The 15311-nt window shown below is 37.0% G+C and overlaps 1 protein-coding gene across 2 annotated transcripts; it reads left to right on the forward strand.

Annotated features, from left to right (window-relative positions):
• Positions 1 to 412: 412 nt before the first annotated feature.
• LOC116146979 (acyl-CoA-binding domain-containing protein 3-like) lies at positions 413 to 3736 on the forward strand. 2 transcript variants are annotated; one of them, XM_031432403.1, is made up of 6 exons: positions 413 to 887; positions 924 to 1383; positions 2614 to 2719; positions 2813 to 2913; positions 3008 to 3083; positions 3502 to 3736. In XM_031432403.1, the coding sequence occupies exons 1-5, from the start codon at positions 413 to 415 to the stop codon at positions 3075 to 3077; spliced, it is 1212 nt and encodes a 403-aa protein (XP_031288263.1). In that variant the 3' UTR covers positions 3078 to 3083; positions 3502 to 3736. The 2 variants fall into 2 exon arrangements, with proteins under 2 accessions (XP_031288263.1, XP_031288262.1); XM_031432402.1 differs by having other exon boundaries at positions 413 to 1383.
• Positions 3737 to 15311: the final 11575 nt, after the last annotated feature.

Consider the following 15311-nt stretch of genomic DNA (forward strand, 5'->3'; position numbering starts at 1 on the left):
TTTCTTTTTCTTTTGTTCCTAAGAATTAATTATTTTATTGAAGTAATAGATAGATTGCTTTGTAATGGAAAATTACAAAGGAGCCCCAGTGGCCAGGTAAATAAACATAGTATAAATCAGTCCAAGAGCAACATTTTTTCCATGGCTTGACTCTCCTGAACAAGAAACTGAAATTGGTAACCACCGTCTCTCACAGCATAGCGCTCTCTCTGTTAGTGGAGAGTCCCTTTCGAATACCTCTTCCTTACCTGCAAGATGGGGCCGACAACTAATACTTGTATTACTCCCATAACACCAATATACTTTTATCTGTCTCTAAAATTCTCTTCATACCCATAACACTCTTTTTTCTGATTTTTTTTCCTACCTTTTCTTCTCTCCTGTAAAACCCAATTCAAAGGAGACAACGACCATGGAACTTTTTCTTGAACTTGTCTTCACTGTTGCTATTTCTCTTTTTTTCTCTTTTTTCCTCGCCAAGTTTCTTTCAGGGTCTTCTTCTTCTCGTTCGGCTTACACTGATGACTTGGTCAGTGGAGAGCGTAAATTCCAAGCTAAGTTGAAAAGGAAGGGTTTTGAATGTGAGAGAAGAACTGGGTTTGTTGAAAAAGTTGTGAAAGTTGCTGATTTGGGTGAGTCGAGGCAAGAGAAGTTAGTACCTGAAGAGATCTTGAAGGATGGTTGCGGATCATGTGATGATGTCAAGATTGATGAAAATAAAGTTTTGAGAGAAGTGGAGGTTGAAATTGTTGAAGAAATTGATGATGGTGTTTGTGAATGTGAAGAGAATTTGGCGGTGGGAAGTGTTGAGAGTGAAAAAATTGCCAACTTTGAGACAGATTTAACTAAAGATGATGTTTTGGAGAGTGAGAAAGATTTAACTAAAGATGAAATTTTGGAGAGTGAGAAAGCTTTAACCAAAGATGAAGTTTTAAAGGGTGAAAACTTGACGGAAGAAGCAGATGATGGCAGAGGTTGTTTGTCTGAATGTGAAGAGATCGTTGTAAATAAAATTGGTGAGAGTGAAAAAATTACAGAAATTGAAACAGAATTTAATAAACATGAAGATGGCGTGGCCAAAAGTGGAGAGATTGAAATTTTAAAGGGTGAAAGTGATCATGAGATAATAGAAGCAGAACAAGATGGTGTTAAGGAGGTGTTGTTTGATGAGGAGGATGATTGGGAAGGAATAGAGAGAACTGAGTTAGAGAGGCTTTTTGGTGTTGCTGTGGCATTTGTTGGGAATAAGAGTAATGCTGATCGGATTTCAAGACTTGGCAGTGATGTTAAGATGCAGTTGTATGGACTTCACAAGATTGCCACTGAAGGCCCTTGCCATGAGCCCCAACCGATGGCATTGAAGGTCTCTGCTCGCGCAAACTGGTATTAGGCGTCTTCTTTGGATTTTGAGATCTATGTTTACTTATCATATTATGCTTGGTTGTTTTTTTTTTTTTTTTTTTTTTTTTGCTTAAAAATGATTATGTCTATATTGGGTATTTTTTATCCATCTTTTTTTGGGTTCAGGGGTGGAGAGTTCCCAATATGTCTTAATTAGAATGCTCAAATTGTATAGAAATTATTGGTCAGTTGGGTCCAGTACTGCCACGGAGTTGATTAGCGGCACATGTATAGGAATTTGAATAAGCTCAAGTTTTGAGAAATGATTGTTTCGCTGATCTCAGAATCAGTTGTTGGTGATTTAACTCTGATGTGGAGAATATGTGCTGGTGGTATGTTGAGAATTTTAATAAATGGATATTGATGTCTATATAATAAAATAGCTTACAGGAATGAGCAATGCAATGTTGATATACAGGGAAATGAGTGAAAAGGCAAAAATAAAAACGGCAAATTTGATTGGGTAAGATAACTGAATGAGAATAGTTATTCCTTACTTTAGAATTTGTATGCACAAAGTTTGAACTTGCATTCTGTAAGAAATGGTGTTCTATAATGGGATGTTTGAATGGTTTCACTTACGTTCCTGTCTCTTTCTGTTATGAATGCTTTTCTGAGTTACCTTTTCATATTCTTTCTCGTTTCTGTTTCTGTTGGTTACTTATTTTTAACTATTATTACTTTAAAAAATGGTTGAAGTTTGTTATGTCGGAACTTGCATTACATTCATGGAAACCACATCAGCTAGGAGAACATGAGATGGAGTTCAGGTCATCAATCTTACTATTAAAACTCGCTGGGGGATACAATAAAGGGGGACAAAGAATCAATTGAAAAGATATTTTTCTAAAATCCTCTCTAGATTCTCAGGAGCCTGTTCCAATTTATTGCACTTTTTCACACTTTCTGTAATTTTCTTACCAATCAAATACCGTGCAAAGTCAATTCAAAATTAGGAAAATCAATGATCATTATCTTGAATCTCAATTTGTCATATTAGCTTTTCATTTTAAGGGAAGAGAGCGAAGAAATGGTTGTTTGCACCCTGAATGTTATGGCATAGAGCAAAATTTGAATCAGGCTCAGGACAGATGAACTTAGTGTAAATTGTGAAATAGCCAAATAAGGCCTCCCCTTTGTGGCTATAGCTTGATTGCTAGACATATAAAAGGCTCATGGCTTCAATGATGGAGGAAAAATATTTTCTGATAGGAATGCGTGGAAACAGCTGGGGGACATGGATCCAGAGGTTGCTATGGAGCAGTATGTCACTGTTCTCTTGAGAAGCATTCCTGGGTGTAACCAAGATGAAGTCAGTGTAAGTATTTCCTCTTGAAGCATGTATTGCTACCAGTCTCTTTGGTGCTTTCAACAGTTGAGAAACTCTGAATCATGCTCTTTTGATTTACAGGGAGATAGTAAGCATATTTTTGCTGATGCTGACGCTTGTAGGAAGCTAGCTTCTGATCTAAACACATGGAAGAAGAACCAAGTAGCTGCTGTAGATGAGAGGTAGTTTTGATTAAAATACTTGCATTTTGGTTGATTTATATGAGGCTCTTCAAGTTCCTTAGTCCTTCGCTTGTTCTTTTCATTTCCACTACAGGATCAAGGATGAGCTAATACCGTGTCATGAAGGCTTAGATGTGAATGGATCTTCAATTGAGTCACCTTGAACCAAGGTGTGTATGTAGTTGTTTGTTTATGTATGTTCATGACTTTTAACTTCTTCATGCCCAGCATGCCAAACTGTATGAGCAAAATACTCAGCGAAGATGATATGTATGTTGATATCTCTGTGCCTTGCATTTGATTTATAAGAAAGTCATTATTTATTGGATGTCAATAGCAAAACAGACATGTTTCCTGATAAATTTGTTGCGAAAGTATGAATATTTTCAGTGTTTCATTATTCTTCCAAGTCATACTTCAAATTGCCTACTGCTGCTCCGTAAGAAAATAGTCGCGGTCTTGACAAGATACAATTAAGCAGAATCACATCTCCCAAGTTGGGTGTTTTCTTGAGTTGCATATTCAAAACTTTAACAGCTCTGACAATGTATTTTCTTGCCTTTAATAACATAAATTGGTTTAATTCAGGCAATCGAGATGCCATTCAATGTCAATTGCTTCATCAACACAGTGGGCTCTCCAGAAATCTCACAGCTTACAAGTGTGAAGGATGTGGAGTTCACTTCATATATTGCTTAGTATTAGAAATGTTTATAAGCAAGTAGATCTTAGTATTTCAGTGCCACACTGTACCTATGGCTATTACAATATTTTCCAACTGATTCCAGCTTCTTATGAGTTTAATATAATTATATTGATTTTAGGGTAGGGGATTTCCTCAATTGCCTGGGTATAGTTTAATTTGAATTGCTTTTAACAGGCTCAACCAAGTTTTGTCCAGGTAAGTCCAGGATTAGGAAAATATTTTATTTGTTTTTTATGACAGAATAGTTGGATTTTATACTTTTAGCATATTTCCTTTCATGATGTATGAATAAAGCTTTTAAAATTGGAGTTTTAATGTAAAAATAACTATGGGTTTGTGGTGGCTTTTATAGAGAGGGTTGTTGATTAAACGTTTGAAAATGAAGTTTAATTTAATCTCCTACATATTAAGTAAGCGTCACCATTCAACCATTTATTACAATTCTGTGAACGATCTTATTCAGTTAGTTGTATAAGGAATTTTATTGGAGCAATATAATTTGCGTGATGGTTAAGGCTTGATCTTGTGGATGGTGGGTGGTCAATAGTCGATTCTAATAACAATTCTTAATTGTTGTAGGAATGTTTATTCTCTTTATGATTGTTAGATGATTGATTTTTTAGTGATTAGAAAGAATTGATATTCAAGTATTAAGTTTTAAATTATTAATGTTCATTTTATGGACAAGATGTATATATCAAGGTTTTAAAATTGGTCCAGTTTGAAACCCGACAAAGTGGTCGAGTCTGGGTTTGATCAGTTGAACTAGTTTCACCGATGGGTCAAATTGATGATGTTAGCATGTTTAAAAGTTTGAAATCTAGCAAAAACATCCCTAATAAATTACATAGAAGTCTTTATAAATTTGAAATTTTGTAAAAACATCTTAAATTACATCGTTTGCGTTGACAACCCAGGTCAAATAGGGTTTGTTTTCAGTGTCAACAACACACCTTATTACAACGAAAACTCTCTCTTCAGTCTCTTGACCAAAACCTATCTCGCCCCACCTTTAATCGTCGACAACAACGCACATTTTTTGTGATTTTCGATTGCTTCACTTATAAAAAATCACTTCCGTCTTCACCTTTCAACTTATCACATTCCAACCACCAATCGCTCGTCTATCATCGTCCTCCTTTTTAGGGTTTGCCATGAACCAGACCCAGCTCAAAGGGGAAGGCAGGTGAGGCACCTGCCTAGGGCCCCCAAAAAATAGGGGCCCAAATTTTTTATTATTTTTTTAATATATTACAAAAATAAAAATGGTGTATGATTTTTTATCCAGGCCAAGGAGGAAAATAAAAAAAATAAAAAAAAAATAAAAGCCAAAAAGACCCAAATTTATTATAAATTTTTTACATATATTCCGACCCAAAGTTTGATAAAATAGTAAGTTTATACATCTAGTTTCATATATTCCAATTTACACCCCTAAATTAATATATTAAATTTCTTTTAACAATAAAATGCTAAAATAGTCATTTACATGTCTCAAATTATTCAACCCCAATTCCATCCCAAATTTGGACATTCATATAAATTATCTCCACCCCTCTTTCGCCGCTAGCTGTTTGGAGCTGACTCCCATCAATTTTCTCACCAAAATTGAATAGAATCATCACTTTATCATTTTCCCAAATGTTTTTTCAATCTTGATAGCCCTTGATTTGACCGATTTTTTACGAATCTCATAACCCAACTCCACTGTGCGTGACAGCCATTTTCAACCTTTTCAGTATGTACCTGGCGTTGTTGGCCTTCCCTGACACCACCATCTTTCTCCCCTCAATCCTCTCTCCAAAATCCCTATCATACCTCATTCGTTTACTGTAACAACTGCTGTAAACTAGTATAATGCATGCATAATAATAATAGAAAATTGGCTCAAAACTTTCTTTTTATTATATGTACTAAGTCTTTTATACACAAAGAGCATGATTTACAAAATGTCATTTAAAAAGACAAAAACAGGGGAAACAGTGTAGCTATTGCTCCTCGCTTGCCGACGCCCCTCCAACTGCATTATCACTTAGATCCTGCANTCTATACTGAAACTTCTTCTTCTGATTCTTCATGTCTTTACCTCTTACACTTTCTTGTTTCTCTCTCTGGGGGGCGGAGGGTGGCTCACTTGGTTCTCCTGTCGAGGAACCTACTGGGGAAATTTTATTCTCAAAAATCTCCGCCTTCATTGCCCGCCTCAAAGCCTCACTATAATTTCGAGGAGGATTAGAACTTGTCATTATATCCCGGGCTATCTCCGGTTTCAACCCATGCACAAACTTATCCCTTCTCAATGCCGGAGTATTGACTATTCCGGGCGCAAACCTTGCAAGAGAATTGAATTTCACCGAGTACTCCTTCACAACACTAAACCCTTGCTGTAAGCTAATAAATTCTTCGACCTTCTCGTGAACTTGGTCCTCTGTTCTATACTCGGCCTCAAACTCTTGCTTGAACTCTTCCCAAGTCATCGTTGCCACATCATGAGTTTCTTCCATTAATTCCCACCAAATTTGGGCATCACCCCGAAACAAGAAACTCGCATACCGGATCTTTTCCCGGTCTGACATGGGAAATAAACATGTGGCTCGCTCTACGAACCCAAACCACTCTTCTGCTATTACTGGATCCATAGTACCCTTAAACTCTGAGGGTTGATATTGACTGGAAAGACCATAAATCTGTTCAACTCTGCTCTGTACTGAGGAAGGTACCGGTTGTCCTCTTTCGACATGCGCAACTGGCGGTACTTGTACGGGGGTTTCAACTCTCCCTTGGGTTTCTGCCATAACTTGCTGTATAATTCCCCGAATTCTAGCTTCATCCAAGGGAGGGGGCGTAGACTCTGGTAGGTTAGAAGGTTCTCCTTCATTCACCACACCTTTACCACGTTTTCGGTAACTATGCCTCATCTACAAAATAATCAGACCAATCAACTCGAAAAACAATTACTGTAAGGAAAGAATTAACTCACACAGTCGGTTTTAGGACGTCGTGGCAATGAGAATAGTACACTGTTCAATCCCAAAATCTTTGCTCTGATACAAAAAATGTAAGAACTACTGTAAACTAGTACAATGAATGCATAATAATAATAGAAAATGGGCCCAAAACTTTCTTTTTATTATATGTACTAAGTCTTTTATACACAAAGAGCATTATTTACAAAATGCCATTTAAAAAGACAAAAACAGGGGAAACAGTGTAGCTATTGCTCCTCGCTTGCCGACGCCCCTCCGACTGCATCATCACCTAGATCCTGCATCCACAAAGGAAAATAACGGGGTGAGCACAAAATAATGCTCAGTAAGTAAACCCTCTATCTATCTATCCCCGTAAGTATTTCTCTTAATTCTTTTCTCACACTTTCTTTCTATTGTTTTCTACTAAACGTCATGGCCTCATCTTACCGGAGGTACGGCCGGATGGTGTTCACACAGTGCCATCACACTCTTCATGACTGTCGGGTGGAGTTCACACAGCACCAACCCGCTCTTAATGACTACCGAGTGGGGATCACAAAGCACCTATCCGGTTTCCATAACTATCGGGTGGAGATCACAAAGCACCTACCCATTTCTAATGACTTTCGGGTGACGATCACAAAGCATCAACCCGTTTCTAATAAAGCATCAACTCGTTTCTCATAACTATCGGGTGACGATCACAAAGCATCAACCCGTTTCTAATAAAGCATCAACTCGTTTCTCATAACTATCGGGTGACGATCACAAAGCATCAACCTGTTTCTCATACTCTTCTCATAGCACTTCTCATTCTCTCTACCCTTAGAGTAGTTACATTCACAAAGTTCTCTACTCATAGAGCAAGTGCCTACACAAAGTTTTCTACTCTTTCTTAAGTCATTTCTCAATGCACAATTAATGTCTATGGATGGTTCATCTCCACTAATGCACTTATGAAATGCCAACATGCAATGTTGCAAGAATTAAGGTTCACTACTCATACTCAAACCTCTATTAGGCATTTCATCAAACAACTCAAGTGCATAATAAAACTCTAATATAACAATAATTCTATGTCTTTCTCTAACCATCCAAAATGGGAGAAAACTCCCTCACATAGCCATAATTCCTGCCAAAGAATAACACTTCAAAAAAAAGATTTCTCAATATCCTTCAATTCCATCTCAAACTACCTTTCCAACCCACATCTCATTTCTCATAATTGAAATGTATGAACAATCACAAAGCAATAATAATCTCCATTTGAGACTCAATAACATAGCATATAACATGTATACAACATACATACATAATTGCTATTAAAACCCTAATCAAGAAAATTCTCAAATCTCCACTTGGGTTGGGATTTACTTACCTTGGTATGGAGAGATCTCACTAGCACTTCATTTCTCTTGGTTTGCTTGGTTTTTTCTCTACCCTTAAACAATTCAACCAAAGGCCCTCAATAATCAAATACACTCAAATTTCACAAAACTTCACATTCAAAGCAAGAATCCTTACCTTAAGTTATTGTAGTTTAATATTTGCATTGAATAAAGTTTTGTTTCAATTTTTCATCATTTTTTGAATTATATAACTATTATGAATTTATTATTATAAATATTAATATAAATAATAATCAAATTAATATAAATACATATAACAAAAAAAAAAATTTATTTTTTATAGTGTTTGAACAATGCCACGCCAAATTGGTGTGCATGAATAGTGCTACACCAAATTTGGATTGGCAATATACATTGACACCAAATTGGTGTAATGTTTGGTGCTGGGTTGAAGGCCATCTTTCACGCAATTTTGGTGTTTTTACACCAAAATTGCATTGGGTTGGAGATGCCCTAACAAGCACATCACTAACTCTAGCTTGTTGGCCTAATTCTGAATCAAAAAAGAAATTAGTAGGAATGATTTCAGCTAGAGCTCCCAACGGGTGCCAAGAGTCATACCATAGAAGGGTGGAGCGTCCATCTCCTAGTTTGACCATAAAATGTTTTCTTAGCATCTCCCTCATTCCAAGAAGTTTACGCCAGCTCCAACTCAAGTCCCACAGAATTTTCACACTCCAAAAACTACGGCCCTTGACATGGTAAGTGTGAATCCATTTCACCCACAAGGAATCTCTTCCTAAGAGAATACTCCAAACATGATAAGCCATAAGGGCTATCTTCCACTGTTCTAAGGGTCTAATTCCAAGTCCCTCACTATGTTTGGGCATATAAACATCTTTCCAAGCAACTGTGACCTTACCTTTAACATTATCACTACCCGCCCATAAGAAGGTTCTCATCATTTTTTCAATTGCTTGGGTGACTGAATGAGGTAAAATAAAAACAAAGGCCCAGAATACTTGTAAAGAAGAAAACATTGAGATTACCAATTGTAGTCGACCAGGGTAGGATAAACATATGTTTTTCCAAGAATTTGGCCTTTTTTCTACTTTGTCAATGAGGGCTAAACAGTCCTTATGAAAAAGGCGTGTAGAAATGAGAGGGACTCCCAAATACCTGACCGGGAGTTGGCCTTCTTGGAAGCCCATGATACTTCTAATTATAATTTGCTGTTCTGGCTTGACATTGCAAAAAGAAGAGGAGCTTTTAGCTAGATTTGGCTGGAGCCCAGAGACCTCGGAAAATTCAGAGAAAGCATCCTTCAAAACCTGTATAGAAATAGGAACATATCATCTACAAATTTAGATGGGTAATTTGCTGAGCTGCACACCTATGATGAAACTTGAAACTCTTGCTTTCCTGAATTCTTCGACGAATAAACAGTGAGAGGACTTACATAACAAGGGTAAATAAATAGGGGGATAATGGGTCGCCCTGTCGAAATCCTTTTCTCCCTTTAAAGTAACCATGCTGCTCACCATTTATAGAGATTGCGTATGATGTTATGGAGACACATTCCTTGATCCAGCCAACCATTTGGGAGTGAAATCCATACCATTCAAGAATCTTAAAAAGAAAATCCCAATTCACTGTATCATGGGCTTTTCGAACATCAACCTTGAGAGCACACCTTGCCACTCCGACATTTTGATGGTAATTTTGGAAGAGTTCCTATGCAAGGAGAATGGTGTACCACGCCGATATTTCAATGGTAATTTCGGAAGAGTTCCTATGCAAGGAGAATATTATCACTAATTCTCCATCCAGAAACAAAAGCCGACTGGGTTTCATCAATTACATCTGGAAGGCAGAATTTAATTCTATCCACAATGATTTTGGAAATACATTTATATACAACATTGCAGCAAGATATGGGACAAAAGTCACTAACCCACAAAGGAACTTCAACTTTTGGGATTTGAGCAATGACTGTGGAGTTTATATCCCTAAGCATCCAGCTGTTGATAAAGAAATCAACCACTGCCGCCGAGATGTCTTCCCCTACTATATCCCAGGTTTCTTTGAAAAATTTAGTTGAAAAGCCATCAGGGCCTGGAGCTTTGTCATCACCAATTTGGAACATGGCCTTTTTAATTTCATTTATGGAAACTGGGCGAATCATACTATTCCTTCTACCCTTTGAAATTGGGTTAACAAACAAGGGTTCCAGCCCTTCAAGATTCATGGTTGGAGATGAAGTACATAAAAATGCTCATAAAAGAAAATGAAAACTCCAACAAGATTATTTCCACCCACAGTTTCCTCTGATTCATCCATAAAACAGTCAATACATTGAGAATTCTTACGCGCCCTCAAAGATTTATGGAAGAAAGACGAGTTCCTATCTCCCATGCTCAACCAATGTATTTTGGCCTTCTGCTTTTGAAATATTTCTTCATCAAGAAAGGCTACTCTAAAAGCATTGGAAAAGGCAGCCTCACACTCCCTTAAATTCTTATTATGCGGCTCCATATCCAACACAAACTGAATTTGTTCCACTTCTTTGCAAAGGGCTTCAACTTTTTGGAAAAGGTTACCTTGCTTTCTATTGAGATCACGGAGGAAAGGCTTCAGAGCTTTGAGTTTCCTTACAACTTGAAACATTGGAACCCCAGATATGCTCTTAGCCTAGACTTCTTGAATAATTGATTTAAACTCTGCCTTATACGTTAGATAATTAAAAAACTTGAATGGCTTATGCTTGGTCATCAAAGTGCTCAGAAAGGATGTCACCGAAGGGCTATGGTCACTAACCCATTGCAGGTAAAAGAAGGTACTCACCCTCAGAAACTTGGTAGAGAAGTGGGAATTTCCCATAACACGATCTAACTTCTTTAAGACACCGTTCTCCCCATGAGGTTTGTCGTTCCAAGTGAACATAATTCTCGCTTGAGAGATATCCTCCACTTCCAAAGTATTCACAGAGTCTCAAAAATCCCTTATACCCGTGGTTATATAAGCTCTCCCAAGAATTCAAGATAACGTTAAAATCTCCCATGATAATCCAGGGAGAGCCTCTCACCAGCAATTTGTGACTGATCAGATTTTTCCACAAATCACAGTGACTCATATAGTCATTGGTAGCATGCACAACAGAACAGAGGAAAATCCCATTATCAATAAGATTACGAACCAGGCAAAGGATTACCTGGTCTGTTCTTTCAAGTAACTCCACCATAAAGCTCTCCGGGTCCCAACCCATTACAATTCTACATCTAGCTTGACTCTGATCACCATTGGAAATCCACTTCCACTTGTTAAAAATATAGTAAAAAATGCACTTAGAATTTTCTTGCACTACTCTAGTCAACAAGAGAACACATAAAGCTAGAAGTTTTTTCTTCATAAACACTCTTACTTCTTTTTGTTTGAAGGGCTGGTTGAGGCGGTTGGAATGGCAGTATTTTCCTCATCATGGAGGTTTGGAGGAATACGTTTGGATTTAGAAGTAGGTGTTAGACCTGGTACCCTCTTGGGACCTACCCTGCATTTTTTCTTTACCCTTTCTTGTCACCAATGTAAATCCCTCCTTTTCAATCTGATTTCCTTCAACTACTTTATCATTAGAATTAATCACCACTCTAGGTTTCTGAGGACATAGGACATCCCCAAGGGCATTTTATTAAAAAACCATGTTAAGTTCACGTTCAATTAAAAGGCCATAAAGTTTTAAAGTGTTAACTAAATAGCCTTTTTATTGATTAAGGGTAATTAAACATGATTAGAGGTTAATTAGGATTAATGAAGCATTGTATAATCTTTTAAAATTTATACTATGTCCCCAAAATCCAAAATTCTTGTAAACAATCCCAAACACCTTCTTCTTCTTCCTCCCCCCATTAACACATCCCTCCCCTAGTTGCTATTTCTTCTTAGCCTTGTCTACATCTTCATCTTCCTCCTTCCTCTACATCTTCTTTTTCCTTCACCATTAACACTTTCTTCTTCCTTCGCCATTAACATCTTCTCTACCAAAGATCCTCCTCCTCCTCTCAACATTTCATCCAAGTATGTGTATCTCCTCTTTGCATTTTATAATTTGATTCACAAAGATTTAATGATGGATTGGGTTTGGGTTTGGGTTATGATTTTGATTTAGGTATTTAGTTTGTTAGGTTGTGTTTGATGTAATGCAAGTTGAAAGGAGTAAAATTTCTTGAATATTTTCTTGCATTGTGGGTAGTTGGGGGTGGTAGCACCGATTGTAAGTGGAGATGACTGAAATTGTGTTCTGGAGCTGATGGATCGCTTAAGCGATCTGATTTATTGCTTAAGCTGTTGGGGTAGGTGCCCTAGAGCCAATCAATTATTATAAAATTGACTCTTTGTAATAATGTTTATTAGTCAATAAAAAAACATTTTCTACTATATCATGTAAATTATATCTGTATGTATTGATATATGTCCTTAGGATGGTAGAACCGTGACGAGGGTGTCAAGTGATTCAAATATTGATAGTGAGAACCATATGATCACATATGGTGGCCATTCTAGAAATGTTCGTAGCCCTAGTATTATCCTGACCAAGGACACGTATAATACGGTAAGGCTATCATAGTGTTGAACGACCTTGCCGAAAGGCAGTGATTGATCTCACTTTCAAGGTTGTTTGCTGACAACTTGGTGCAACACATGGCTGCTTGCTGTAAGCAAGTTCACTGGACTAACCCACTAGAGGATTCCATACAGGTGGTAACCCCAGTGTCTATGGAACAAATCCTTTAACAAATGGTGGTGCATGTGATCCTTAGACTTGAGATCACCGGAGCATCTTGTGCATCGATTGGTGTAGTTTGACACTAGTCCACTGTAGTTTTATTCAGAGCTATCAATACGGTAGTGATTGGCTGTATCGAGGAGTGTATCAAGACTATGGTGGATCGACAGACTCCCGAGTAAGGGAGAAGTTATCTCACAGCGCAGTTCAATGTATAGTAATGACACTAAAGCTGTGGCCACAGTGAGATTGAGTTGCTGCTTAATCCAATTTATTTATCCTATCATTGGTCTAGTAACTAAATACAAAAAGATCAAGAGTAATTGAGGTTGACACTATTTCTGTACCTTAGTCTCGAGGAGATAATAGATGATGAAAGGATTTGATTGCATGGTAACCATACAATTGATAGGTAGCTATTTTCTGATTATGATGCCTTGCTAGGGGCCAATCTTGGTCAGTGTGTAGTGAGACAATTAATTGGTGTTAATCGCGATACTACTCACTACCAATATGATGAGGAGCCTACGGGTCACACACTTAGAAGATAATTTAACAATCAGTTTGTGCGATGGGTATTTTTGTCTTTTAGGACGAAGGGTATTTTAGTAATCTCACAGTGCAATTAAATTTGTTAAGGTTGTTGCCTGTATTTAATTTAATTTTAAAATTAAATTAGTGAGATTATGTTTAAATATATGTACGCATATATTTAAATGAATTATTATTATTAATTAAATGTTAATATATGTTATATATATATATATATATATATTAATTTTAATTATAATAATAATTAATTAAAATTTAAAATACCAAAACAAGAGTGTTTGGAGACAAGGTTGGATTAGGGTTGGAGCCCATGCCTATTCCTTATAGGAATAAGGTTTTAACTCTAGCACTATATAAGTGCAAGTTGAGTTAAAAATATTCATTCATTTTTCATTCAATCATTATTGAATAGAAAAAGGCAGCCACCCTTTTACTCTCACTCTCTCACGTTTCCCTTTGTGTGAATCAAAGTTTTTCTTTGATTCAACTTGATTCTTGAAGCCACCCTTTTGTTCTAGCGAAACAAGGGCTAGTTCTTCGGATTGTCTTCATATGGATCATCGTTCGTGTGGTCCTACGTTGAATCGGTAGCGAAGAAAATTTAGAGACACTTGAAAGAGCCTCCAAACATGCATAAGATCTCTGATCCTTGAATGGATTGATATTATTTTGTGTAGAATTTTGATTTAACATGTAAACTATATAATTTATACCCGGATTTGTGTATAAAAGGAATCGATTCATGCTTTTGATTTTTGTTTTTCCACTGCGTTGGGTAGATAGATTCCTACCATAAGCGATTTGGTATGTCTGGTAAAATGTAGCAGATTGTAGATCACTTAAGCTATCAGGTATATGGTAGAAGATCGCTTAAGCAATCTGCTATAAGTCTGGTATATGACAGCAAATTGCTTAAGCGATCAAGCTTATTTATACCAGATCGCTTAAGCGATCTAGTAAGCAATATACCATCACTTAAGCGATACACCACATTGCCTAAGTGATTTTGTAGATACTTTTTAAAATATGTCAACCCTTAATATATCAGTTAATAATTTTTGTTTTCTTGCATTATAGGTACTTGACTATTATTAGACATGGGACAAGTGGTTTTGGGTGTTGAATATTTTGATGAGTAGGTGGAGGAAGAAAGTTGTTGGAAGTGGATTGGGAAGAGCAAACAAGTTAAAGCAATTGTTGTGAGCACAAAAGTTAGTTTTGATGAGTTGATTGATGAAATCATTAGAAGAGGCAGGTTGAGTTGCTCACGGAGTGATATAGTTGTGAAGTTGTTTTAAGTAGAGCTCCAACAAATTTTAAGGTACCCCTTATTGTATTAATGTCTGATGAAAATGTGAAGTTATCTATGCTTAATGTGGGTGATAATGGTTTGAGGCCAATTTTAATGGTTTCGGTTGTGGATAGAGCTTTGGAAGTTAGTTCAAGAGTAAGTGGTGATTTAGGTAGGGAGAATGCTGGTTTTAATTTTAACTACGAGGACATTGATTTCTTTGTTGAAAAATCAAGAATAGGCAATGATTTGATTGGTGAGGAGGACACTGTAAGAGGTTGGTCATGTGGGGTAGAATGAAAATATGGACGAGGAGGACCCCGTACATGTTCTTGTAGATGTAGAGATTCATGTAAATACAGATTATGCAAAAGGTGTAGATTGTGAGGAAGAGAACACTATAGTCCTTTATGCAGGTTTAGGGGTGGTAATTGCAGGTACTAGTGAATCACCTCATATTTTTACTGATGGATCGGACTTGCACGTGGGGTATTTATTTGACAACAAGGAGAAAGTGGTAAGGAAGCTAAAACTTATTGCCGTGAGAGGTAATTTTGAGTTCATCACCAAAAAGTCTAATTCATTGGTAGTGACGGTTGCATGTTGTGACCGAAAGTACAAGTGACGGGTTTATTGTAGAAGGTTGGCAGAGTTCAAAAAATTTATTGTAAGCACATATACCCATGAGCACACATGTGGGTTGGGACATATTTTAGGTGAGCATCAACAATCCTCCGCTAATGTTATTGGA

The sequence above is a fragment of the Pistacia vera genome, unplaced genomic scaffold, assembly GCF_008641045.1.
Source record: "Pistacia vera cultivar Batoury unplaced genomic scaffold, PisVer_v2 Contig486, whole genome shotgun sequence".
NCBI classification, from domain to species: Eukaryota; Viridiplantae; Streptophyta; class Magnoliopsida; order Sapindales; family Anacardiaceae; genus Pistacia; species Pistacia vera.